Source organism: Gymnoscopelus microlampas, assembly GCF_963454915.1.
Source record: "Gymnoscopelus microlampas genome assembly, chromosome: 1".
NCBI classification, from domain to species: Eukaryota; Metazoa; Chordata; class Actinopteri; order Myctophiformes; family Myctophidae; genus Gymnoscopelus; species Gymnoscopelus microlampas.
In genome coordinates, this window is record NC_139962.1 from 45218756 (window position 1) to 45246510 (window position 27755).

At 42.3% G+C, this 27755-nt stretch overlaps 1 protein-coding gene across 1 annotated transcript in view; it reads right to left on the reverse strand.

Annotated features, from left to right (window-relative positions):
* The window catches only part of LOC311051108 (CUB and sushi domain-containing protein 1-like), a gene marked incomplete at its 3' end in the record, with an annotated part of 707106 nt that overhangs the window by 26364 nt on the left and 652987 nt on the right, over positions 1 to 27755 (reverse strand). The window contains exons 58-69 of the mRNA XM_084065507.1: positions 24018 to 24206; positions 18852 to 19028; positions 16803 to 16988; positions 13154 to 13330; positions 9579 to 9764; positions 2581 to 2754; positions 2237 to 2303; positions 1934 to 2040; positions 1632 to 1705; positions 1054 to 1165; positions 508 to 687; positions 230 to 295 (exon numbers count right to left, since the gene is read on the reverse strand). Coding sequence (XP_083921633.1) covers positions 230 to 295; positions 508 to 687; positions 1054 to 1165; positions 1632 to 1705; positions 1934 to 2040; positions 2237 to 2303; positions 2581 to 2754; positions 9579 to 9764; positions 13154 to 13330; positions 16803 to 16988; positions 18852 to 19028; positions 24018 to 24206 — 1695 coding nt within the window. The remainder of the gene's footprint in view (positions 1 to 229; positions 296 to 507; positions 688 to 1053; positions 1166 to 1631; positions 1706 to 1933; positions 2041 to 2236; positions 2304 to 2580; positions 2755 to 9578; positions 9765 to 13153; positions 13331 to 16802; positions 16989 to 18851; positions 19029 to 24017; positions 24207 to 27755) is intronic.

The following is a 27755-nucleotide window of genomic DNA, read 5'->3' on the forward strand; positions in this document are numbered from 1 at the left end:
CATTTATCAGCTTCATTTTGATAGTGTTTCAGTTCAGTTCAGTTCAGAGTGTGTGTGTGTGTGTGTGTGTGTGTGTGTGTGTGTGTGTGTGTGTGTGTGTGTGTGTGTGTGTGTGTGTGTGTGTGTGTGTGTGTGTGTGTGTGTGTGTGCGTGTGCGTGTGTGTGTGTGTGTGCGTGCTTGCATGCATGTGTGAGTATGTGCGAGTGTGTGCTCACTGTTTTTACATACCACGGATCTTGTTCTTCTGAATGTCAGATTCTCCCCCTTTTGCTTTGGGGTTGAGTTTGACTCCAACTGAAACACAAGAGTGTTTAGTTAGCTTTGTAGCTACATTATGCTTATAGTTAATGTTTTTGTATGTTCATGGTCTAAGTTGTGCCTCTGCTAACTGGTGCCAGGTTTGACCTTGCTTCCACAGTCTCAGAGATGGGGATTAGGTTATTGTTATAGCACAATTACCAGAGCACCTGTGGGAAGCATTCAGTGTAGTGAAGTCCAACCCTTACCTTTACAGAGTGGTGGTTTTCCTGACCATCTCCCATCACTCTTGCAGGTTCTGTGCTCTGATCCCCCAGCTAGGTAGAACCCATCCTGGCAAGTGTAGATCAGTGTGTAACCCAATGTTGGTAGGTCCATAGATCTAACGTCTACATTAGTTGGGGTTTCTGGTTGTCTGCATGAATGTGCTGAGACAGAAACATTAACAAAAACACGTTAGGGTGAGAGAGCTGACGAGAGAAAAAGACAACTAAAGCCTAATTCATATTCTTATAACAACTATAATAACTGTTTTTTTTTTTTACAAAAGAATCAGAAATGGTTATTTGTCAGCAAGTGACTCTGTAGTGCAAAGATGGATAAATTAGGCTATAGAGTCTATAGACTGATGTGCTGATGATGATGATTAGTCAAACAGAAGTAGTCACAGTTTCTCTCCTTTTCAACCAACAACAATATAACCAACAACTATAAAATCAGCAACACAACTACTATTACTACAAACATTACCACTACCAGTGCATCTACTGCCACAAACAATAGTTATCCCTTACCAATACATTCTGGCTGGGTTCCACTCCAGGTCAGGTTTTCCAGGCAGGTTCTAGTGGTAGATCCTAAGATGTGGTAATTCTTTCTGCACTTGAAAGAAATCTTACTGCCAACCTAGGATATTGAATACAAAATATTCCATACAAATTATGAATGCAGTGTTTGACCTGAAAGCCTTGGGGCTGAAGGCTACAGGCAATTGTTTCAGTACTTAGCATGTAGTCTGAGCTTAAACTGCAAAATGGCAGCTCTTGACCATGTCTGGTCCCATCTCCTTTCCAATTGTTATAGTGGCTTGGATATTCAGTATATTTTTTGGTTCTGCAAAGCCTCTTGAGATACATTGAATATGAAAGGTTCTATTAATATATTATGTCTGTATGGCTGTCTTCCCTTCAAATTAAATCGAGAACTATTCATCTTCATACTTGGTGTGTGTCTAAGGCCGAGGACCCAAAAAAGTCCAGTGTGAAGTGTCAAGTCAATCGGATGAGTGGTTCTGCAGAAATATCCAGACGGCAGCCACCTCAAACGAGAATACACTAGCACTAATAATGTTGATTATTATCTTAATTCTGACCTGAAATCCCTGAGCCAGTATAGGAATGCCATAGGCTGGAGTTCCTGGATCACGGCAACTGTTGAAGGCTGGGTCTAAAAGTGTGTACGCACGCAAGCACACACGCACGCACGCACGCACACACGCACACGCACACACACACACACACACACACACACACACGGTTGTCATGGCAGAACATTATGTCACTGATATACCTCCCATATCAGTGGAAATAAGCACTTGTCAGATTTCATTCACATTTGACATGACATATTTGTCTTCAGTGTGTATGATGGGCAATATAAGTGACATTCAATTACCTATACAGGCAGGCTGTTGCCCACTCCAGCTGCCATCAGCCTGACACACCCTCGCAGCAGAGCCTACTAGGAGGTAGGGGGCTTGGCAATGGAACCTGACTTCTGACCTATAGAAGAAGTACACATTTGAACAGAGTTCCTTCCTTCCACCACTACTGCCATTATTAATACTACTGTTACTAATAAGAACAGTGATATTAATTATAATGTAATGAAGCACAAATAATTAAGATTCGAGATGATAAACCCTTTTGTGAACTTTGTTTTTCTTTCAATCAAGTTAAGGAATGAAACTGCGTTAACCTGTAGGAGAAGACCGTCCCCTCCCGGAAACCACCTCCAGGAGACCCCGGATCTCCACAGAGAACAGCTAGAGGGAGAAACATCAGGTGAAGTGAGGACTCCTGAATACATGCATCAACATCAAAGTACTCCAATATGAATAAATAAATACATAAAACATGTCTGTAGCCAGCAGCAGCCTGTCTGATGTCTGGTATGGACTGTACTGACAGGAGGGAAACTGCTTTGACAAGCTCATACCTCTCACAGGAAATTCAACATCACTTTGCGAGAAACCGAGAAATCAAAATTTATCTAGGGTTGGTCACAACAAGCTTACAGTCAGTTATGGCGTGTTAACTTACGTAGACACTGTGGGATGTCTCCTCGCCACGTTCCGTTCCCTTCACAGGCTACCACGGCAGGACTTGACAACTGGTAACCTTGGAAACAACTATAGCTTACGCTTGAGCCCCATGAATGGTCACTTCCCTCCACCTTCCCATGGTGCACCAGGGGAACGGTCCCGCACTGGATCACTGGAGCGTACACACGCACACACAAAGACACAGAGACACACACATACACGTGTTAAACAACACAAGGAGTTCTAAACACATGTTTGTTTATATTTTGTCTATGTTATTACAAGTTAAATCCCCCGAATTGTTTTGTGGGGTTACTTGCCCAGTCATGACCAATTATAGCAGAAAGATCCAAGCATATTACAGAAGGAGGCCCTATACTGTATTTCACCAAGGAAATGAATGACTAGAAAATAAGACAACAAGTGTAAATGGTTGTAAACTCAACAGAAGTGAAGCTGCTCATGCAAGGTCACTGGCAACAACTCAAAGGCAAGCAAATAAACAATTATGGCTTTGGGAGGTATTTCACTTCCAAGTAGTGTTAACATAATATTACAGAGACAGTTAGAATAGGAGCTTCTCATGGGACCTGCTGGTAACATCAGGGGACCTCAATTGGGATCTCTACTACAAGGTTGGTAAAAGGTTGAATTGCAAGGGGGCAGGCTTTCAGTTGCACTTCTTCAAACACGTTCTGCAGGAAAATCAATAAATTGCACAACGGTTGCCATAAATGATTTTAGTGATGGGCTGTGGTATCCAACAACAGACAGACCTGTGGTTAACATAATATGGGCTTGAAGTTTCCTCAAGCAAGAGACAACAGTCGTCTCCATATATGGACTTATAGCTTCATAAAGAACCAGACAACCATGGTCACTATATGGAGCTGCAGTTGGAAGTACACTTGGAAACTCTTTCACTGACTGTGATGATGGTATGGTAATCTCAGCTGCTCCAAGGAAGATTACCTAAACTAGATATGTACCATGTTGGTACTTTGGCAAGTAGGGCAACACATGAAAAAAAATATTTTTAACATTTTAACATAAATGTTACTCACCGACAATTCCTACTGGTGTTTCTCAATAGCATCATGTTTCTGATTTTCCCAATGTTAATTTCCCTTATATAATTATGATATATGATATTATGATGCCCCATGGCCCCTTCATGATTTCTGTTCCTAGTGTTGCCAGGCCTGTCATATTCCCCCCTAGTCTGTTAGATTCTATGTGGTGTCCTTATGACTGAGCTACAATGCATGGCTCCTTAAGATACTGATTAAGTTGTGTGGGAGTATACCGTAGTTTCATAACAATAAACATCTGTACGTTTGTTTGTGTGTAACTCTCGAAGATAATGCTAACCATCTGCATGGTTTCAAACAGCTAATAAAGTCGGTGTAACCCTCTAACTAGGAGACAGATGGTTTCATGTTCCTGTCACTCTACTATGATGATGTGTACGCACACACAAACACACACGCATGCACAAAAAACAAACCCACACAAAAAATGAATAACAAATACACACAAACCCACATTAATTGACTCACATACAATTAGACAAAGACAAAGACGGACTTGGAAACAATTTTGAGTGTGTGTGAGTCTCTCTCTCACACACACACACACACACACACACACACACGTACAAGCACGCGCATACGCACACGCACACGCACACGCACACGCATACTTTCACATGCAGTAGATAGAATGCAGCAATAATAAAACAGGACTCCCGTGATCATTCTAAATATAGTCCCCATATGCACAGCCTCTTTCCTTCTATCTTTGTCATTCTAGACTCTGTTGTGCTGTTTCCGTCGGTGTCTAGGAGATATCACACAGCCAGTAATATCATGAAAGTGCAATTAACAAAAAGTTGTGCTTATCATGTTGTGGTTGCTAGGCAACTGTCACTGATCGCAGCATACCAGCTTTAGTTAGTTTGCTAATTTTGGCTTCTTGTCATACTGTAGCAGCAACCGCAGTATGAGAGTGAAACATAGGAACAGGTAAGAGTCAACAGCCAATACAAAAATTATAATAATAATAAAAACAAGTAGTTAGACTTAGGCACAACACATCTGCACTGTATAGTTAGCAATAAATATAAATATACATATAAAGTATACAGTCTATCACCAGTGCATATGAATGAATATATTAATGTACATCTATCACCAATGAATATATGATTGGATATATAGACTATATATATAAAGACTGATTTACAAAAAAACACAAAAGGTTAGAATATGGAGATAAGAGGTTAAAATGCCTTCTAAAGAGTTTTCTGAAAAACGTACAGTATGTTGCTATAACGTTTAGATACTGATGCTTTCCCGGTCTCAATGGGTTAAAATGAACACTGAGGATTTTACTGAGCAGAGTCAAAGCCACGTCCTTGATCCTGGCTAGCTGTGTGTTCTCTGCTGGTCCCATGAGAGTATAGCTCCTGGCTAGAGGGTTCCAAAATAACATTTGAAGGTTTTTTTTTTGGTCATTGGGTCAGACTCCTGGGTCAGACTCCAACAAAGCGAAAACCCCCGATACAGCAACAGCAACAATGCTCTCATTGATTCCAGGATGCAATGCTCCTGACCAAAACCCTCCTCATATTCTCAATAGTCTATCTATACCAAAGGTTTCTTAAGTTCTCCATCTGTTTGTTTTGCTGTGAATACGCGTAGGGGCTTAGAAATTCGTCTGGAGATTTGAGCATCTCTTATTATTGCTCAGTTTTTCCCCCCACTACCTCCCAATGTCACGGCTTCTATTCTTTCCTTCCTCCCTCCCTCTCTCATTCACTATCTCACTCTTCTCTCCTTCTGCTCCCCCTCCATGTATCGCTGCGTCTCCTCCTCTGTTCTTTCCACCAGCCCTTTACATTTGTTCTGTTGCTAGTTTGTTTGTTCCTCCACTCATTAAATCCTCCCTTCCAACCTTATCTCATCCCCCTCACTTCTTCTTCCTCTTCCCTACATACTGTAGCAAAATCCTGAGTGTTAATTGAACACTGGAACGCATCCATACCAGTCTGTTTATTTCACTCTCAGAATTCAATTAACACTCGGGATGTCTCTCTTGACTGTGCAGAATACACACACATTATGGACCTCTGTGTGTGTGTGTGTGTGTGTGTGTGTGTGTGTGTGTGTGTGTGTGTGTGTGTGTGTGTGTGTGTGTGTGTGTGTGTGTAGCTATGAAGGTAAAATAGTTTGAGGTTTGTTTTGGATAAGAAAAGATGGAGGAGAGGAGGAGAGGAGAGGAGAATGATGGTTGAGGGAAAAAAGAGAATAAGAGAATGGAACAAAAAAGGACATAAAAGAGAGCTGAACAGAAAAAAAGAAAGTTGGACAGAAAATGGAGGTGACAAGAAAATAATAAATAAATAATAAAGAACAAAACAAGAGAGTAGGACATGGGGGAGGGGGGGTCCATCACAGCAAGCTCCTCTCCTCCTCCCATCCCTTCTGTTGCCTTATTACCTTTCTTCCTTCCTTTCTTCCTTCATCCCTCAGTCTCCTCCTCTCTATTCTATCACTTCACTCCCCACCATTCAAGTCACTCACTTCCTATCTGCCTCCAAGTTTCTCTCTCTCTCTCTCTCTCTCTCTCTCTCTCTCTCTCTCTCTCTCTCTCTCTCTCTCTCTCTCTCTCTCTCTCTCTCTCTCTCTCTCTCTCTCTCTCTCTCTCTCTCTCTCTCTCTCTCTCTCTCTCTCTCTCTCTCTCTCTCTCTCTCTCTGTAGTGTCTCTGCCAGCTCGCTGATTTTTTTTTTTTTCATCTCAGTTCAAAGCCTCAGCAGCTGCAGGAGCCAGCAGGAGATTTTGCTGTTTGTGGGAAACAGTGGCAGCACAGATCTCAGGAAACATTCCCTTTTACTGTACTAGACCACTAAACTCTAACTACGGGCCAGTCTAAAACATTCATTTCATTTCAACGCATTTTATTTTATACACTTTTATTTCTCTTCACTGTTCGTGGGAGACTGCTGGCGGGAAGGATGTCAGACTTAATACACTCTAACACAACACTGGTATTGTTGTTAAAGTCCCATGGAACAATGTTTTAACTCTGATCAGCCACTTACTGAAAGAGCTGTTTAAGTTACAACCTACATTGTCAGGAACGAACCTCCTTCCTGTTTAAATGCTGCTGTTCTCGGGATAGTGACTTATTGGATTGAAGATACGTGGGATTCCTGAAATGTGTTATGCAAGGGATAATTGACGCGCAGCGGAGGTGCCTAATCACCCTGAAGGGTTTTATTTCTCAATAATGACCAGCGACCCGTCAATTATCCCGCTTATTACACGGCTACTCAGTGTTGTGCCTGAACGCGTTCAATGAACGATCGTTCATGAACTCGTTCGTATTTTGGGCGAACGTGAACTGAACGTACTGTATATCCGCTAGATGAACGTTATTGTGAACGCGTTCATTCTGGCGTTTGTGAACGGCGTTCTCTCTTCGTTCAAACTTCGTTCAAGAGTGTCCCAAAATTCCATGGTTACATCGGTTTGTCATGTTGTATTTCATCCTATTCTGTGTTTCCGAGGCGTCTTGAACGCACCATCAGCCAAAAAAAGAGAAAAGCAAGGCGGCGTCTCACATTCATGTGCGCAGCGCGGAGACCGACTCCGAGTGAACAGTCTCATTGCAGCGACAGCTAGTGAACAGCACAGACAGTTACGGCCACTCGGCCAGGGCGAAGAGCTGACACTTTATCCGCTCTGCGAAGCTCATTTCCCGGCCACAAGCATTTGGAAGTTGACTTGTGTCTCTTCCAAAGTATCGGTGTTGTTTCCTTGGCTTCACTGCCGACAAAATTAACTTGAAGCTGGGCTGAATTAATAAAGTAAACACCGCGGAACGGCGAAATGAGTTTGGGATGTTACAACAGGGAGGCATGCGTTAATCCGACAGACCTTTTCTCCGCCCCCCCGCCAAGATGAATGAAAAATTAAAACACCATTACATTATTATGCATTACATTAGTATTAACCACATGAACCCCAGATGGGGGGAACATAAGCCAAAAATAGCCGATCTACAAGCTCACAACGTGTTGCAGCGCGACGCGTTGTGAGCTTGTAGATCTGCTATTTTTGGCAGAGAGAAAAAAAGCGTCCAAGAAAAGTAGGCCTCCCACCAAGATGAATGAAAATCTTTAGAAAATAGCAGATCTAAAAGCTCACTGTGTCGCACCGTGACCTGTTGTGAGCATAGAGGTATAGGTTGTGAGCTTGTAGATCGGCTATTTTCCAATAGCCAAAACTTAAATAGGGCTGAAGTGATTCATGTATTTGCAAAATCTACATAGTAACTAGTAACTTCAGTTTTCAAATAATTAAAAATAAGTACAATATTTGCCTCTGAGATGTAGAGTAGAAGTAAGTAAGTACTGAAAACTGCTAATACTCTAGTAAAGTAAAAGTACCTCAAAATTGTACTTAAGTACAGTACTTGAATAAATGTACTTAGTTACTTTACACCACTGGAAATAATAAATATAGGGTGCTTTGTGTATGTACACCAGAGAGGATATAATGTATAAGAAAATTAAATAAATAACATTGGTTTTATAATGTATTGGATAAAAAATAAAAGTATAGTAATAATAATAAATAATAGATTCGGATTCATCCTGCTCCATATACAATACAATACAATGCACTGCTTTTCAGTTAATCATTCAAGTTTGAGACAATAAAAATATGCGATTAATAAGCGATTAATCGCGCGATTAACTACACAAATCATGCGATTAATCGCGATTAAAAATTTTAATCGCCTGACAGCACTAATATATATTGAAAAAAAAGAACGAAAAAGAACTGAACTAGTTCATTTTTTGAACCATGAACTTTAGTTCAAAATTTTGAATTATGAACTGAACTTTGAACTAGTTCATTTTAAAATTTGTGAACTGAACTTTGAACTAGTTCATATTTTAAGTGAACTTTCCCAACACTGCGGCTACTTAATAAATAAATCAATAAATTGACCCAAAAGAAACAACAAAACAAAGTATTTCCTTGTTTACAGCAATTCCATAAGTGTTGACGGTCGCCTCGGAAAACAAGGAAGTGTTGATCAAACAGAATACATTTTTGGTTACTGCATTGTCTAATTGTCGGTTACTAAAAACGTTTTTCAAAATCATTCGTGAGAGCAACGTGTAGTTGTAAATGACATTGTGTGTTTGTTTACATGGCTGTCATGCTGGATACAGCACAAAATCAAGCAGCGCAGATTGATATGAGCAGGTGATCTAAGCCTTTGATTAGACAGCGGTCTGTTATAGAGCTCATCGGTCATTATGAAGAAATGACACACCATCGAATTCAGGGATTGACCAATCAGAATCAAGCATTCAACCAAGCCGTGTTATAAATGTACGGTATGTAACTGGGAAATTGGAATGGGAGTTTTCAGCCACCAAAGGATTTTCTCCAAAATGTCAACACCGATACCACCTGGCACCTGCACTCCCAAACCAACAGGCTGGGACGAGTCCCACAAATGAGCACACACAGTAATTGCCTTCAAAATCGCAAATATCTTCACCCTCTTCATGCTTTATCACTCTGCTTTTTTCAGTCTTGTTAAAGTTTTATTAGAGGGGTTTTTGTCTGTGTGTGAAGACAACCTGGCCTTGGGTGGATCTTATGTCATGGCCAGTTCAAGGCCAGTCATACATTAACATAACGTCTCTACCGGGTGGATACCTCATATGTCCAAAACAGTTACTTTCAGAATTCAAATAAAAAAAAATAGCAAAAGTAGCAGATATACAAGCTCAAATCGCGCCGCTTCGCGCAGCGTTTCGAGCTTGTATATCTGCTACTTTTAATACTTTTGTGTGACGCTGTAGTATGACCAAGTGAGGCATTGATTTACGAAAAAACACAAAAAAATGTAATATGGAGATAAGAGGTTTCTGCCCGACTTATCTCGTTAATTTGGGTTCTGCGTCTTACCCCTACAGCTGGGTTTGGTCTGGTTCCAGGACCCGTCCTTGCCACAGAGCAGAGTGCTCCGGCCTGGTCCGGGAGGCTCCATGATGTGACCGGGGTTGCATCGGTACGTCGCTGTGTGGTTGAAGGTGAAGTCACTTCCTAAATAGATCCCGTTGGCTATTGGCCCAGGGTCACCACAGCCGATGACTAAACGTGTGTGGGGGGAGGGGTGGCGGGGTTAGGAGTGGAGAGACAGTGGAGAGAGATTCAAGCAGATGTGGTGCAAAAGAAAAACTTTTTTTTAATAGTAATTTACTTTTAGTTCATTTCAGAGAGTGGATTACGCTTAGGGGCCGTTCACACCAAGCACGATAACTATAACTAGAAAGGGACACTCTGCGGAGCGCATATCTCTACCAGGCTGGGTGGCCTAACCCAGGGCTGTGTAAGTCATGAGCTGCAGCCATCAGGAACCAATAAAGCTGAGGGGGAAATAGCTGTTCTACCCCATACGGTAAAACTTTTCACATTTGTGCCACTTTTGGCAGTGCACTCTATAAAGGCTTCTCAACATAATTTATGATTAAAAGTTGGGGTTGATTGGATGTTACGTTAACGGGAGGGGGGGGGGTACACATTTTGGGAGCCAATTACAGCTAAACAGTATGGAATAACAAACCTCTGTTTTGACACTCATCTGCCCCCCCGTCCCTGTCCATTGAGGCTTTCAGCTATTACAGTACTTTAAAGACGCACTGAAGTGACATTTTCGGTCATTTTATTTTGAAGGTTCAGCCCGAAACGTCGGCTCAACGACTCTAAACCAATCAGAAGGTCCCATCCCTTCAGGCTATGGGACGTTAGATCTCAATCACTTCAGCCGTGCTGGCACACGGCTAGTGTTTGTTTACAAGTGAGAGAGAGACGGCCAGTGAAGCACGTTTGCTACTACCTGGTTATTTCTAACCTATAATGTTTTCAGATACATATTTTAGTGTGCAGATGAAGTTTAAAATGAGTAATACACTCATCTTCAATGAGATTTAAAACGGAGTATCTCTGTAATTAAAATCAGCTGTGTTTGAAGAACGTGCAGCTATGGGAATCAAACAGGTGCATGTAATCAAGATTCATTTATATTCGTGAAGGCTGTATTATGTCATCACGCAGCACGTTTTCGTTTACAGGAAGTAATTAAGATTGGCTTTTTAGGGACTTTAGATACTTTAATACACAAAAATGTTTTTTTTTCATTTTTTTTGGCATCTATTGTTAGGTATGCCCATATGATGACCACGGATATGCTCTAAAAGTGTGAAAAACATATTTTTCATTTCACTACACCTTTAAATGGTGTGACGTCACGTTCTCTTTCCATATAACGAAAAATTATGTGAGCATCCACACTGATGTTCCAACTTCGACAATTGGAATATCTCACAATTGGAAGACCTTGTCTTTGCAGATGACGCAGCATTGGTCTCTCACACATAATTGATGGAATGAACCTACCCACAACCGAACATTTCAGCTACCTAGGCAGCATTGTCAGTCACATTGGAGGAGCAGGCAGTGACATTACAAGCCGATTCAGCAAGGCCAGAAACACCTTACAGAGGCTTAACAATGTCTGGAAGTCGGCCCAGTACAACACCAACACCAAGTTGAGACTGTACCAGAGCTGTGTCCTGTCTACCTTGCTATACGGTTCAGAATGTTGATCTCCACAAACTGTCAACCTTTCACACCAAAAGCCTAGGAAAAATACAGAGAATATTCTGGTCCAAAACCACATCCAACCAACATCTTCTCAGTCTGTGTAAATAGGTAACCATCCTTATGACAAGGCGATGGAAATGGATTGGTTAGAGAGCAGGACAACAAGACGTAAAACGTAAAAGAAGCTGACCCAAGAACACCTGGCGTAGGACAGTAGAGGGAGGGCTGAAGACCCTGCATCACACCTGGGGTACTTTAAAGACACTGCCCCAGAACAGACAGGAATGGGCATACTTTGTTGCTGCCCTGCATGCCAGCCGGCATAAAAGGCAATAAGTAAGGAACACTGATATTGTCGTTATAATTTAGTTGTGGTGTGGAATCTGCCATTGCCTTGAGTTACAATTATTTTAAAACCTTGTAACTCAAATATTAAAGCAATAGCTTGGCGTGGGCAGCCCAGTAAGGTTCAAACTATGAAAAGCTGTTTCATAAGAAGTGAAAAAGAGATGACTATGCTTTTATTTTCTGTATGGTAATTTATGAATGCTTGATAAATGCTTTGATATAAAGTGGAAGGTGTTAGCCTAGAACAACAGTCTAACACCCCCACAACACATCTCCAGCTTATGTGCACTTAATTTGTTCTACTGCATATACCAGCATCCTACTTTTTTACTCATCAGTATTTGCTGTTTCCAACTGTTCCAACTCACTTTATTGTAAATTGAATTAAGATATCATATCAGTATTGATCTTTCCACCTCCGTCAGACTGCAGACTCCACCATAGTCTGAAAATTAATTCCTGCAAGATATCTCTGTTTACCCCCCCTTACATCTGTCCAAACAATTTATCTTCCTCAAACCACCTCCTGTATCTATCCATCTATAAATTGCAAAATCCTCTGTGTGTCCTGAGCCTAACTCGGGCACTGTCCGACCGAAGGACAAACTTGGCATTTGTCCCAGATGATGACCGTGGGTGGAGTGCAGTGGTGAGTGGCAATTCCATCGGACCAACTGTCTCCGGTAACCGAAAAACCACAAATATCTGTATCTATCTGTCTTCCCGAGCAGTCAGTGTAGAAGACGCACCAAATTTCTGTGTGTTTGGGGGGTGGGGTTGCAGCACTTGTATTGCATTGCTGCACCAATACAAGTGGTAGCGTTTGTGGAACTCCATTCGCATATCATGTACGTCATCAACAAGACGTCAGCAGTCTCTGAAGACATCAGACTTTCCCATATCTCCATAAGTTAGTTGATGGATGGATCGTAGTGGGTACCGCACTGGGTACTCTGAGAAAGGGTACAAACAGGTACTCAGACTACAATGGGTATTGCATAAACAGGTTTCATTCCCAACTTACATCGTTACCGTCCTGCATCATTCCCGAGCAGGTTAGTACCACACTCGGTACTCTAACAACGGGTACAGCGAGTACAGCGAGTACACTGACAACAGGTACAACTGATATAGCAAAACCGGGTGGAGCATAAATTCCCATTTCCCAACTAGTTCCCGGTTTACATCGCTCCCGACTAGGGTTGTCCCCGAGTAGGGTGCTGCCTGTGTAGCACTAATAATTCCATAATAATGATTCTATAATTCTAAAATAATATAATTAATCTAATAATTATACTACATCTTATACTACTAGTATTTTTGTATATTGCTACTAACGAATACTAAGTACTGCTAGTCCTAATACTAATACTAAGGCAAATAATGTTGCTAATGCTATAAAATAATAACAGCAGAGGCGAGCTCGGAGACCAGCAGCGGCATAATGCCGCGGCATCTGCCCTATTCCCTGATAGCAACACCATCAATGATAGCAATACTAATAAGGATAAATAAAGCTAAAATCCTACCAGTGCAGTCAGGTGGTAGTCCCGTCCACGTCCCGTTAGTAGTGCAGTGTCTGGTGGTGAGGCCTGATGTTTTGAATCCTTCCCAGCATGCATAAGCCACGGAGCTGCCAAAGGTGATGCCATCGCTGAAGACTATTCTACCCTGGGCCGGGGTGCCGGGGTTACCACACGATACCGCTGCAGAATCATAAAATATACATGAGCAATTATTAATAATTTACTGCTGTCACTCAAGCCCTTACTGCTGGCACTGGCAGTGGTGGAAAGTATGCTCAAGTACTGTACTTACGTACCATTTCGGAGTACTGTACTTTTACTTTATTTGAGTAATTACATTTTTCAATACTTTTTCTGTACTTCTACTCCCCTACATTTCAGAGGAAAATATTGTACTTTTTACTCCAAGTTACTCCAAGTTGCTTTGCAGTTTCAGATTATTATTACATTACGTACGTACATTAACCAATTAAAGCTCTATGTTATGCTTTGGTTATTCAACAATAGCCGATCTACAAGCACACAACACTATGCAATGTGTGGTGAGCTTGTAGATTTGATATTTTCTAAATAGTTTAATTAAAAAAAAAAAAAAGAGTACTTTTACTCTGTACTGTAAGTATATTTGAAGGCAGTACCTTTGTACTTTTCCTCAATAACATGTTGTGGCATCGCTAGTTACTTCTACTTCCTCCACCACTGACTGTTGGCTGCCTTAAAGGGAGGATTACCACAGGACAAAGGTTGGAGGGGAAAACCTGGCTAGAGATCCTGGCTAATGAGAGGTAGTTTGGTATTTTGATCCTTGGCAACATCAAGAACATTCCAGCTGTGTGAGCTAGTGACTGAAATGTGTTTGGTATTACATTCAGATCAATCACTGCCACAGGCAAGATAAGCAATGCGTTCAAGTGTTCCAGCCGTATCGATCCTTCTATTACTGAAAGAAAGGCTGGATGCAAAGATAACGCAGAGCACTCCATAAGATGATCATGGAGAGATGAAACCATTAATTACCAGGTACTCATCAATACCTGTAGCAGCACAGGGGAACTAACTGTCAGGCAGAAACCTTGTATCTCCATAAGTTCAACTTTTTATATTGTTTTTTCTTTTTTTATATATGAATGCCCTACTTTGTCACACTACAGTGTCACACAAAAGCGACAAAAATAGCCGCTCACGGTGTGAACTTGTACATCTGCTATATTTGCTAATTTTTAATTCCTTTTAAGTGAAAGTGCTGGGTCTGATAAATATTTCACTGATGAAAAGTATTAACAAGAGCTTGTGCCTAAATCAGGTTCTCAAAGTGGGGTCTGCATGGGGACCCCTAGGGGTCCTTAAGGGGGTTCCAGGGGGTCCCTAGCTAAAGTAGTTAATGTAGCATCACACTTTAACCACTTTATCCATTTATACGTTGGCTATTAAAAATAGCTTGTACATCTGCTATTTTAAAATTGTTTTTGAAAAATATCAAAAATGTTTGGAAACTTAAAAAAGAAAAAATGTTTTACATGAATCTTCTCTGCTGAGGGTTCCTAGCACAAAACATTTTCAGATGGGGGCCCGCAGCCAAATGCATATCAATTTGGGAGTGCTGGGCACGAAAAAGTTTAAGAACTACAACTGGCCTTTCTATCCATTTGGAACAGAGATAGTTTTTTTCTGTTATCTGAAAAGTAACGCTTTTGGACATACGAGGTTTCCGCCCGACAGCGACGAGCTCGCCGCTCCAACAGCCAGATAGTGTCTATCTGTGGTCTCTGGTCTGAACCAGTGATCCATCGATCTGAAGGTGCTGGCACAGCACATCCACTTAACAGGCTAGACAGGCATTAGCAACCAACCACAGCACATCTCGCTAATAGGTTCATGACAGCTGACAGGCATTAGCAATCAAACACCTATTGAATGGATTCATTAGTTAGAGCCTTTAAAAGCTCTGGGTTGAACTGTGTGTGTTGCGTGTGTGCGCCTGTGCACACGAGAATGGCCAGGCACGAGTGGTGGAAGAATGGAGGGGCGTGTATCTGTGTGTGGGTGTATGTGTGTTGTGTTGTGGCATGGCTACACAGCTACACAGTATGTGTGTATCTCTGTGTGTGTTGTAGATATGTGTATGACTGTGTTGTGGCATGGTTGTGTGTGTGTGTCTGTGTATCTGTGTGTGTTGTGGCATGGTTTTGTGTGCATGCATGCATGCGTGCGCGCGTGCGCGTGTGTGTGTGTGTGTGTGTGTGTGTGTGTGTGTCTCTCTCTCTGTGTGTGGCATTGTGTGTGTGCGTGTGTGTGTGTGTGTGTGTGTGTCTCTCTCTCTCTCTCTCTGTGTGGCATTGTGTGTGTGTGTGTGGGGAACTGTTTGTGTGCCTCTATGTGTCTCAATGATGGATGTCTCTTTCTTTCTGAATCAGCCTTAAAACACAATTAGCTTAATGAGAAACAACTCTAGAAGGTCGTAAATAAACTGAACGCACAGAAACACACAAAAAAAACCATTCACTTCCGCGTGCACGGAAGGACACACACACACACACACACACACACACACACACACACACACACACACACACACACACACACACACACACACACACACACACACACACACACACACACACACACACACACACACATCTTTAAGTAACACAGATTAACTGGTTGTGTAATAGAATAGGCATAATTGAAGTGAAACATGATCTGATAGGAGCATATATTCATCTACTATTATTAATCAGTGCTACATCATCACGATTCATGCTGACTATGAACATGTCATTAAGAAATGGTTCGGATCTTCCCATAAACTTTAAGCATCTGATACTGTGTGTAGACTGACCTTCACTGCATTGCCCTGAAAACTCAACTCAGTAAAATCCTGAGTGTCAATGTCACTGAAATGAAATCCAAATGGACCCGACCCATACAGGGTCCATTTGGTTTCATTTGTAAACTCTCAGAGTTCAAATGTAACACCGATTTAACATACATTAACTGTAATTAACCACTTGAACCCTTTATACTTAGTTGACCGGGATCGGCTCTGTACTTGCTCCGCTCTTTGTTTCCCCTTAACACCAAATCTCTTCACCGGAAACAGCCGATCCACAAGCTCACAAAGTGTCGAGTTGCGACGACACGTCGAATGTTCCCCACAGAATAGATATGCTACTGTAGGGTTCAAACGGTTAAATCAACACTCTATAGAACAGTGATTCTCAAGGTGGGGTTCCGGGTATGCCCAGGGGTCCTTGAGGGGGTTCCTGGCGGCGGTCCCAAGTAAATGAACGCCAGCTGCTCTAAAACAGTAGTTCTAAAGCAGTAGTTCAGTAGTTTTTCAACTAAATATACATCGGCTAGTTGAAAATAGCCTATTTGTAAGCTTACAATGCGTCACAATGCGACATATGCAGATTTTTTTTCCCAAAAAATCTTGAAAAAAAGGTGAAGAAATTGGAATATTTAATTATTTTTTTGACAACACAAATCTTGTATGGGGGTCCATGTCACAAAATATTTTCCGCGGACAAATACGTTAATACATTTGGGGGTCCTTGACATGAAAAGGTTTTGAGAACTATACTGCTTCAGAACACTAGAATTGTAGTGTATGCTAACATGTGTGAGCTGTGTAGTGTCCATCCTTGCTCACCTTGACAGACAGGTTGCGTGCCGCCCCAGGTTCCGTTGTGGAGGCAGGTCCTCTCGGCTGAGCCAATCAGATTGTATCCCGCCTCGCAGCTGAAGCGCAACAGGCTCTTGGTTTTGAACTCCTCTCCACCCAGGCGGGCACCGTGGGGGGGCACCCCTGGATCTCCACACACCCCTGGGCTGACACCTGGGAGATAGACATACTGTAAGAGTTGGTATACTGTACACCAGTGTTTCCCAAATGCTGGGTCGGGACCCATTTTGGGGTCACGGAGCCATGTTTATGGGTTTCCTACATTCTTATTTCAAAAGATTGTCAAGCATTTTCTGCAAAGTACGTATTGTAGTGCTTCGTGCACCGAGCACAAATCGAACCCCAGTCCTCAGCTCGGCAGACCGGCAGGTAACAAGCAACGCCAAGAGAGGCAGCTCACTTGGAGGAGCAAGTTAAGGCCGGGTCGCTACAGTATTGTGAGCTTGTAGATCGGCTACTTTCACAATTAATGGGGCTTAAGTGGTTAATAATTCATAATGCATTTCTGTAAGTTTGGATCCCGGGGAGATGCCAAATGTATCAATTAGGTCTTGAGCTGAAAGGTTTGGTATCCCCTTCTGTACACACACAAAAGTAAAGAGACAAGCAGAATACACACAATGTACTAGTACACATAGACACACATACGTAAACACGCGCGCGCGTGCGCACACACACACACACACACACACACACACACACACACACACACACACACACACGCTGCAGAGTTGTACCTTACAGTACATTTAAGCTGCACCGTGTGTTGTCCTATAGCATTATGGTGGGTGTTACAATATTAGCAGCTTAAACATCCGACAGGGGGATTTGTGAATTTAAGAAGCTCCAACTCTGAGCGGCAGCGAGTTCTCTTGCATCTCAATGAGGCCTGGGGCTGCACAGAGAGAGAGAGAGAGAGAGAGAGAGAGAGAGAGAGAGAGGCTGCCGTCCTGCTGAGTGCGGAGCGTTTCAAGGCCAGCGGGGTGAAGCCTGCTGCTTTTCAGCTGGAGAGACAGATGATGTTGAGTTTGGGTAAAATTATCACATGCCATGTTGCGGGGCTTCCCGTAGGGCTGCTGCTACACACCGCTTGACACCTTGAGCGACGTCTCCCGCTCTCTCCCCTGTCAGTCAGCCGCCTGCCCGCCCACTTTCTAAAAGATCCACCACGCCGCCAGGTTGTCTATGAGCACTCACTCACACATAAGCTTACATCATCAGGCTGTGTGTGGCTCAGCGCTGGTGAGCCGCGAGGATATTGCAAGTGGGCCCCCAAATAATTGGTAAAACACAAATGTTTCATTGATAAAATAACATTAATATAAAAATAAAAAAACTTAACTCTGAACACTTAGGCTGCCGTGTTAAGTGGTCAGATGGGGGAGGGGGCGCAAACACTTTCTAGAACCGCTGCTGTATACTGTAGCTCCCAAACCCTTTGACAACAACCTAAACTCACTACTGTTCAAACAAAAGTTTGCGGAATGTCCTTTTTATTTTATCCTCCATGTGTGTATTTTATCTGCTGCCTTGCTTTTTGAGATTAATTGTACAGTTATTTTAGCAGTTTTTAATGGTTTTAAAGCTGATGAAAGTGGTCAACACTCAACAGTACTGTGACAAAATGCCACCAGTTCCTGTGTGTGTGTGTGTGTGTGTGTGTGTGTGTGTGTGTGTGTGTGTGTGTGTGTGTGTGTGTGTGTGTGTGTAAATGAATGCAATTCACAAGTGACTGAGTAAATGCCCTGGTTGTGAGAAGCTCTATACGGCTCACCAGGTCATTTTACATAATCATTGCTGTCGTGCAGAAACCTTGTATCTCCCTGTTTCAACTTTGTCTTTCGTAAATGAAGGCCCTACTTTGTCACACGAGAGTGTCGCACAAAATAGCCAATCTACAGGCTCAAACGCACCACTGAACACGGACTCTCTTTTCCATTTCCTAACAGGTAACAGTTTTGGACATACCAGGTTTCTGCCCAACAACAATGATCACGGGTGAGAGCCTATATTTACCGGTGCAGTATGACGGCGCTCCACTCCATGTGCCGTCCTCCTGGCAGTGGCGCGTAGCGTTGCCCACCAGCACACCTCCAGGCAGGCAGGAGTACTGCAGCACTGAGCCGTGAGTCCAGCTGCGGGATCCAGACAGCACTGCGCTGGGAGGCACGCCGGGGTCCCCACAGGAGATGGCTATGAGACACAAGACAGGTTGAGGAATGGGTTAGTCACTATAACCCTTAGTGTATGTGTCTAGTTACAGTGGTGGAAAAAATACTCTTTTTTTTTTTTTTTTTTAAGTAAAAGTATCAATACTGCAATGTAGATATACTCTGTTGCAAGTAGAAGTCCTGTATTCAAAATGTGCTTGAGTAAAAGTACAAAAGTATCTTGTATATTTGCTATTTTCAAAACAGTGTGTTTTGTAATAATAAATCCAAATCTACTAAGCAACTGGTAACTAAAGTTTTCATATAATTGTAGTGGAGTAAAAGTACAATATTTTCCTCTGAGATGTAGTGGGGTAGAAGTAAAAGTATTGAATTGTAAATTCTGAAGAAAGTAAAAATACCAAAAAATTGTACAAGTACAGTACTTAGTTACTTTACACCAATGTCCAGTTACAATACAAGCGGTAGAAAGGACAGTGCGTGTGTGTGTGTGTGTGTGTGTGTGTGTGTGTGTGTGTGTGTGTGTGTGTGTGTGTGTGTGTGTGTGTGTGTGTGTGTGTGTGTGTGTGTGTGTGCGTGCGAGCTAGCCTGTTGCTAAACTAAGAGAGAGAGAGAGAGAGAGAGAGAGAGAGAGAGAGAGAGAGAGAGAGAGAGCAAGACCAATCAGAGGGGAAGTGTTTGTGTGTGCATTTTGTCTATAAAAGAGTTTGATTTACAATTAACCACTTAAGCTTAATATATTTCTTTGTATGACAAAAAGCTAAATTGGCTGATCTACAAGCTTTCTGATCTACAAGCTTGTAGGTCAGGATGAAACATATCCCCATCGACCATAAACATTGATGACTGGAGGAGGGGATACCAAAACCAGAGGCCTGGACCCCCCCAGGGCCATCCCTCCCAGCAACGACAGTATGTATCCCGTGCGTTAACACAGATAAAGCAGTGAGAAAGACAGGTAGAAAGAGAAAGAAAGAGTGAAAGCATGTCTCCCTCATGCAGAGCTCTCCTCCTATGACTCGTGCAGCAAGCTCTCTAAACACTGTTATTATTAATGGTTCACTCTGATCAGTATCTGATCAATCACAGCATTCTGCAATCTGTTTCCTTCCCACAGCGGACTGCTGCTCTGCCTCTGTTTACGTTGCTATGGAAGTGGAAACCTGAAGGCTAATACCATTTCTAAATCAATAACCTGTGTCAAATGGTTAGGACGCGGGGATTGAGCGGGACGCAGCCGATATGGAACTGTGGCGATATTGTATTTCTGCCAAATATCTAGTCATCCAATATCACCCCCGGCCCATCTCTCTTCTCCCCCCCGCAACCCTTCAAAACCTTGTCTCTGAAATGTAATCCTCTCCACACAGAACTCACTGTCTCGCAAGCCTTTGTTTTCCTCTCTGCATCTTTTTAAGTATTTTTCGTACATTTTCGTCCGCTTCTGTGCTTTGCTCTTTGCCATTCCGGATAAACTGTCCGATCATGTTTTTCATTCCACGGGTGATGCAAAACAACAGATTCATCAAACGCAATGTCCAATGATCAGCTCATGTTGTTAACTCGTAATTTCACATCCACTTTTATAATGAGTTGAATTAACACTCCAGACTTGACTGTGCACAATAGGGATGAAAATGTGTAAGTGGTTAAACTGGCACAAGAATTTAATTTAAATGTATATATTTATTCACCTGGCCACGCCCACATAGGGGAGTAGCGGGGTGGGGAGCCCCATATCAAGGGGTTTCCTGTTTACCAGTGTTGCCATATCCAGTAGTTACTTATTTGGGCTTGCTTCCTGATGTTTTTTAAACCAGTGGTTCCCACATTTTTTCATGTCAAGGACCCCCAGATTAATATTTATTTGTCCATGGACAAATACATCAGAAAATATTTGGTGCCAGGGACCTCATACAAGATTTGTGTTGTTAACACATCCACTGCCAGGCCCGTAGTCCTACGGGCCGTTAAATCCAACCGTTAACTGCCGTTCCCGTAGCCCGTAGTCCCGTAGTTTTCCCATGTTAAATCGTGCAGGTGCAGATTCCGGATTTTTTTTGCATTTCCGGTCTCGAAGTGGGCGGACCGGAAACGAAATAATACTGTTTCCGGTTTTTCTCCCGCCTCCGTTTCCTGTCTAGCGGTCAACTTTGGACGCCATTATCTCTGGCTTGTTGTTTTTCTCACCGCATCCACCATTTTAGCGTTTTCCTCTCGTTCTCCAGAATGCAGTGTCGGATCGCCGCACGGTTTTCAGCGTTTTGTTCGGTAGGGTCCCGTGTTTGTGTCGAACCAAATGAACGCGGATTTTAAACGGATTTAGCGGGGCCTATGACGGAATCAAAAAAACAAAAAAGGTAAGAAATTGCTTGGCACTACGATGGACGTTCTGAGATTAGCCGATGGCAGTCAATGTGTTAAAATGTTTCAAAAATATTCATTTTTGAAAAGTGCAATGGCGCCGCCCTGGAGAAGGGCCAAGAATAAGGTGAATATACTTACATACCTTGGCCCCCCTGGCGCCCCTTGGCCACCCCCACTTTGAAAACCTGGGGCCTAATAGTCCAACCAACTCCAAGCTGTCTGATGGAGCTATCATGCTCACCATGCACATCTCTGCCCCTCATTCTCCCTGTAAACAGCATCCTTCTCATCTCCCTCTGTATTCTGTTCCTTTGTATCTCTGTGTAACAGCCTCCCTCTCTCTCTCTCTCTCTCTTGTCTGTCTATGTATCAGCCATTCTCTCTCCTTCTCTTTCTTGCCCCCCCCCAATCCCATCCCATCTTTCTAGTTTAATCTCTGTGCTTCTATCTGCCAGGTAGCTCTCTGACAATAAAGCCCGTCACCCCAAGGGACACACACATGCCTCTGGCTTTCAATACACATGCACACATGTAAGCACGGACGCACGCGCACACACACACACACACACACACACACACACACACACACACACACACACACACACACACACACACACACACACACACACACACACACACACACACACACACACACACACACACACACACATCTCTCATTCTCTTTTATGATTACTTTCCTCCCCTTTTCTCCTCAACTTCCTTTCTTCCCTTCCACACCTCTTTCTCATTCTATCTCTATCTCACCCCCAAGTCAGTCAGTGCCTCTTCAAGCTATTTCACACCTTTCCCTAGCAAATAGAGAATATAATGTATATATATATATATATACGGCAAAAGTTTGATCTATTAGTCACTGGGATTCTCTTCTAATAAAAAGGAAGGGGATGTACTTTAATCTTATTTGTGTGGAATAATTTGTTCTTTCTCTCTCTCTTTTAATCTTCGTTTTTCTCTCTGGTTTCTCTCTCATTTATCCTCTCATGCTGTCTCATCCATATGTCCATCTCTCTCTTTCCACTCCTCCTTACTCAAGTGCAAGTACAATTTTCAACATCTCAACGAGCTCAGTGGCCTTGTGGTTAGAGAGTCCGCCCTGAGACTGGGAGGTCGGGCTTGGATCGCCCGGCCGGGCCACACCAAAGACGGGTCCGGGGACCCCCAGGGGTCCTTGGGGGGGGGGGGGGGTTCCAGGGGGTTACCAGCAAAATGTGTTAATATAGCATCACAATAATTGTATCCAGAGCTCTCCTCAAGCGCACCGAGTGCCACGATATGAGCTTGTAGATCTGTAATTTTTTTTAAATCGTGAACATTTGTGCCAACCTTTGAATATATATTTTTTTAAAGCGAACATTTGTAACTCAAATCTTTGCTTCTGGGGTCCCTGGAACAAAACATTTAGATGGGGGTCCGCGACCAAATATATATCATTTTGAGGGTCCTTGACATGAAAAAGTTTGAGAACCACTGCTCTAAAAATTACCAATGCCATCCTGCTTGGCACTCAGCATGAAGTCCCTGCGACATACTAGCGTCATGTCCAGGGGGTGTATACTTGTACATCAAGCTGCCTCAGAAACAGGAGATAGGCTCCTACCCTATGGGCCGCATGGCTCGGCAAGGCTTACTTATACCACTACATCTCAGAGGCAAATGATGTACTTTTTAATCCATAGCGTGGCACCGCGTGCCACGAAAAATCGTGGAAAATGTAAATGTATTAAAGTTTAAACATTTTTAACTCCGATCTGTGCTTCTGGCGAGGGTCCCTGGAACAACATATTTTGAGATGGGGCTCTGCGGCCAAATACATATCATTTTGGGAGTCCTTGACATGGAAAGGTTGGAGCACCACTGATATAGCAACATACTGTTGGGACTTAGAAAACATTTTTAGATATGTATTTGGCCGAGGACCCCCCATCTCAAAATATGTTGTTCCAGGGACCCCCAGAAGCAAAGATTTGAGTTACAAATGTTTGCTTTAAAAATATCTTCAAAGATTTGCAAACATTCTCCATGATTTTTCAAAAAAATTGCAGATCTACAAGCTCATAGCGGGCACTCGGTGCCGCGCTATGAGCTTGTATATCTGCTATTTTTGAATAGCAAAAGAAATCTTAAAATGACACGGATGCGTTCCCGGATTGAATGGGTTAATCCATTACAATTATTTGACAACCCGTAGTTACAACAAGTTACTTTAGATTATTGTTACGATATACGACGACACAATATTACTTGAAATATAAAATTCATGGCTGCGACTCAGCAGCCATGTATGCAACACATACACACATTTGACATAACACAGAAATAAAACAAAATACAAAACATACAGTTAACAATTTAAGCACTATTGTATACTTTGTCTTTTTTGAAAATAGATGATCTACAAGCTCACAAAGCGTCACGATGGGGCACTTTATGAAAACATTTCAAACGAAACACTTGAATGAAATGGGGAATTCTACATAATGAGTATTTTAGTTTTAAAGCATATTTTGATGTCAATACTTTTGCACTTTACATTTTGAATACAGGACTTTTACTTGTAACGGAGTATTTCTACATTGTGGTATTGGTACTTATACTTGCGTAACCCCCATTTTTCATACAGTACCTAGGCAGCGTGGGATCTGTCGGTCCCAGCGTCCATCGTGCAGGCAGGTGAGAAGAGCGGAGCCCAGCAGGTAGAAGCCTCGTTTACAGTGGATCGCCACAGTGACACCATAGCTGAAGACTTCTGGGTAACGGAGTCCGGACTGACGCACGCCATTCTCCACCTGGCCCGGGTCCGAACAGTTGACCACTATGACAACACAAACAGACACAACCCATTGATGTCAGATACTAAACAGCTTGTGAGGGACATTTTTGTCAAACTTTATCATTTGCCATGGACATACAAAATGAACGGCCAATAATATTACCAGAAGCATATAGGCCTAGCCCTAAATGTATAGTATTGGGCTCCTTATGTGCCACATTAGCCCATTGAATCCGGAAACGCATACTGTGTCATTTTAGATTTGTATAGCTGTAACCATTATTTTATACTTTGGGCTATTCAAAAATAGCAGATCTACAAGCTCATAGCGCGGCACCGAGTGCCACACTACGAGCTTGTAGATCTGCTATTCTTTTTTTAAAGAAATCGTGAAAATCTGTGCAAATCTTTGAATATATAAATGTTTTATAAAGCAAACATTTTTAACTCAAATCTTTGCTTCTGGGGATTTGACATCTATTTGTCTTCTAAATCCTAACAGTTTTTTTTTAAAACTTGTTTGTATTGTAACTGTTGTTACAATATCAGCGGCTCTCAAACTTTTTTCATGCCAAGGACCACCCAAATTGGGTGGTCCCCCCCCCCCCCCCATCTCAAAATATTTTGCTCCAGGGACCCCCAGAAGCAAAGATTTGAGTTAAAAATGTATATACAGTATATATTCAGTGATTTGCACACAGTTTCACAATTCTTTTTCAAATATCGCAGATCTACAAGCTCATAGCACGGCACTCGCTGCGGCACTATGAGCTTGTATATCTGCTATTTTTGAATAGCCAAATAAATCTAAAATGACACAGATGCGTTCCTGGATTGATGGGTTTTGCTACACATTTTACAATTATAGTATTTCTCGGTGGTATATAAAGAAGCCTTCTTGAAAGCTATACTTGAGTAAAAGTAGAAGATGTGTTTTTTTTAAGTGACACAGTCACCAAAGTCAGTCGCATAAAAAAATCACTTGAGTCAAATTGTTAAAGTAGCTCACATTAAATGTACTGATTGATTGAATACTTTATTAGTCAGAAATGTAAAAAGCATGTGGTACAGTCAGACATTGAGGCTAAAAGGATAACACAAAAAAAGTCCTGGGGACTTGATTCCATTGTCAATTGTACAGTATTCAGTATTCAATTCATCAACATGTATCAAAAGTAAAAGTACAGGTATCAAAAGTGTTATCATCTCACATTTTGAGTGCGCATCAAAGGAAGAATTCTCCATCTCCATCCAGCTATGTTTGAGTTTTGAGTGTATTTTGTTTATCACACCAAAGAAAGAATTCTCCATGGACAAAATGAAAATAAAAGCTACAAGTGGATGTAGATTCTACATCCAGCTTTTATCCAGTATGTTTCATTCACTCAATAGTGTCCCAGGCTGATTTATCTACCTCTAGTGATTCATGAAGGAACAAGCACGCCCTTATCAGCCAGGTACTCAAATAAATAACATGAATAAAGCTCACACATAACAAAGAAAGTCTTTCATTCATACGAATATGGAAACACTTGCTACATACCAGTTCCACTACTCTTCTTACAAAGACACTTCTGTGCCAGGCCCCATGCACAGAACACACACTGGTATATCTATACTTCTTATTGTCTCAATGTAAAAATCAAAGCCTGTGCAACATTCTATCAAACATCGAAATGCGTTAATGCGTACATGCAAAAAAACATACAATTATGAAATATGGAGATATACTGTAGGGCAGTGGTTCTCAAAGTGAGGTTCAAGGACCCCCAGGGGTCCTTGGGGTGGTTCCAGGGGGTCCCCAGCATAATTAGTTAATAGCATCACAATCAGTTTAACCACTTTAACCATATTTTATACTTTGTCTCGTGAGCTTGTACATCTGCTATTTTTTTTAAATGTTTTTTTGAAATCTCATAAACGTTTGGAACATTTTGAATGTTTTTTCTTTATTTTCCTTATTTTTTTCACAAATCTTCTATTCTGGGGGTCCCTGGCACAAAATATTTTTGAGACGGATGGGGGTTCTTGACATGAAAAAGTTTGAGAACCACTGTTAGGGTTTCTACCCGACAGCAACACGTTCTTCCAAAGAGTAGACAGCTGTTATGCCTCACTCTGTTCTGTTCCGCTTGGGTTTGCTAGGGCACTTTTTCTCCACTGCTCTTCTTTATTTTCATTTTCTGAGCTTCTACAGTATACCGCTGTATCCTTCACTAGTCCGTTTTCATTATTTCTTAAATTTGCTTCTGCTGATCTTTGGGCTCTAGCTCTATTCATTTCTGTAGTGTTCCATTCTCCTCCAGTCTATTCCTCTCTCCTGTGATAAGTCTCTGTTCTCTACATATTCCTGCCTTCATCCCGTCTGAGCGCCTTTTCCTCTTCTGTGTGTCACATGGGGGAAAGGCAGCTCACATTCAAGTCCATAGGGGACAGCAGTGTGTGTGTGTGTGTGTGTGTGTGTGTGTGTGTGTGTGTGTGTGTGTGTGTGTGTGTGTGTGTGTGTGTGTGTGTGTGTGTGTGTGTGTGTGTGTGTGTGTGTGTGTGTGTCGGGCACCACTGAGGGAGCAGAGAAGGTTTCAGCCTCATAATTGACAGCTGCTACTGGGGCAAAAACAGAGGGAGGAGAGAGACAAAAAGAGAGATAGAGGGGGGGCAGAGAGAGGGGGAGAGAGAGAGAGAGAGAGAGAGAGAGAGAGAGAGAGAGAGAGAGGTGGGGGTAGAGAACCACTAAGCGAGAAAGAATTCAATGGAAACTCCAGCTGAGCAGCTATGTAATATCGACCTGTGTGTGTGTGTGTGTGTGTGTGTGTGTGTGTGTGTGTGTGTGTGTGTGTGTGTGTGTGTGTGCGCGTGCGTGCATGCATGTGTTTCAGCATCTCCTGGCGGTTTCAGTAGAACAGGTCTTGAGAGACTTTCAGTGGAACAACCATGCATGGTTGACAAGTGGAGAAGAATGTGTTTGTGTGCCAATCTGTGTGTGTACATGCGCGTGTGCCTGTGTGAGTGCACATGTGCACGTGTGCAGTTATTTATGGCCTGGATTGTTTATTTATAGACAGTATATACTGTATAGACTACACTGTATCTCTGGTATCTCTTTGTTCCTGTTATACTGCACACTTATTTCTAACCATTTTACAGTCTGCTGACAGCTGAAATGGACAAATACGTAAACATCAACATAGCAAATGATGAAAGTTATAGATGAATGGATGTGTTTCACCAGTGACACAGACATCTGAGTGAAGGATGAAGCATCTCTCTGACGTGGTTTTCGTTCTCATGCAAGTCTCCATTTGGGACCAAGTTCTCGCTGTGCAATATCAATGCAACCAGGAAAACCTTGCAATATTTGGCAACCCTGTACAATATTGTCTCTGTCGGGTGGAATATGTCCAAAACATACTTTTCAGGATATGAATTCCCAAATAGCAAAAGTACCAGATCGTCAAGCTCAAAACGCATCGCTTTGCACCATGTTTCGAGCCGTGTATCGATCTTGCAGATCTGCTACTTTTGATGCTTTTGAGTGCATTATCAAGTAGGGCATTAATTTACGAAAAAACACAAAAAGTTAAAATATGGAGA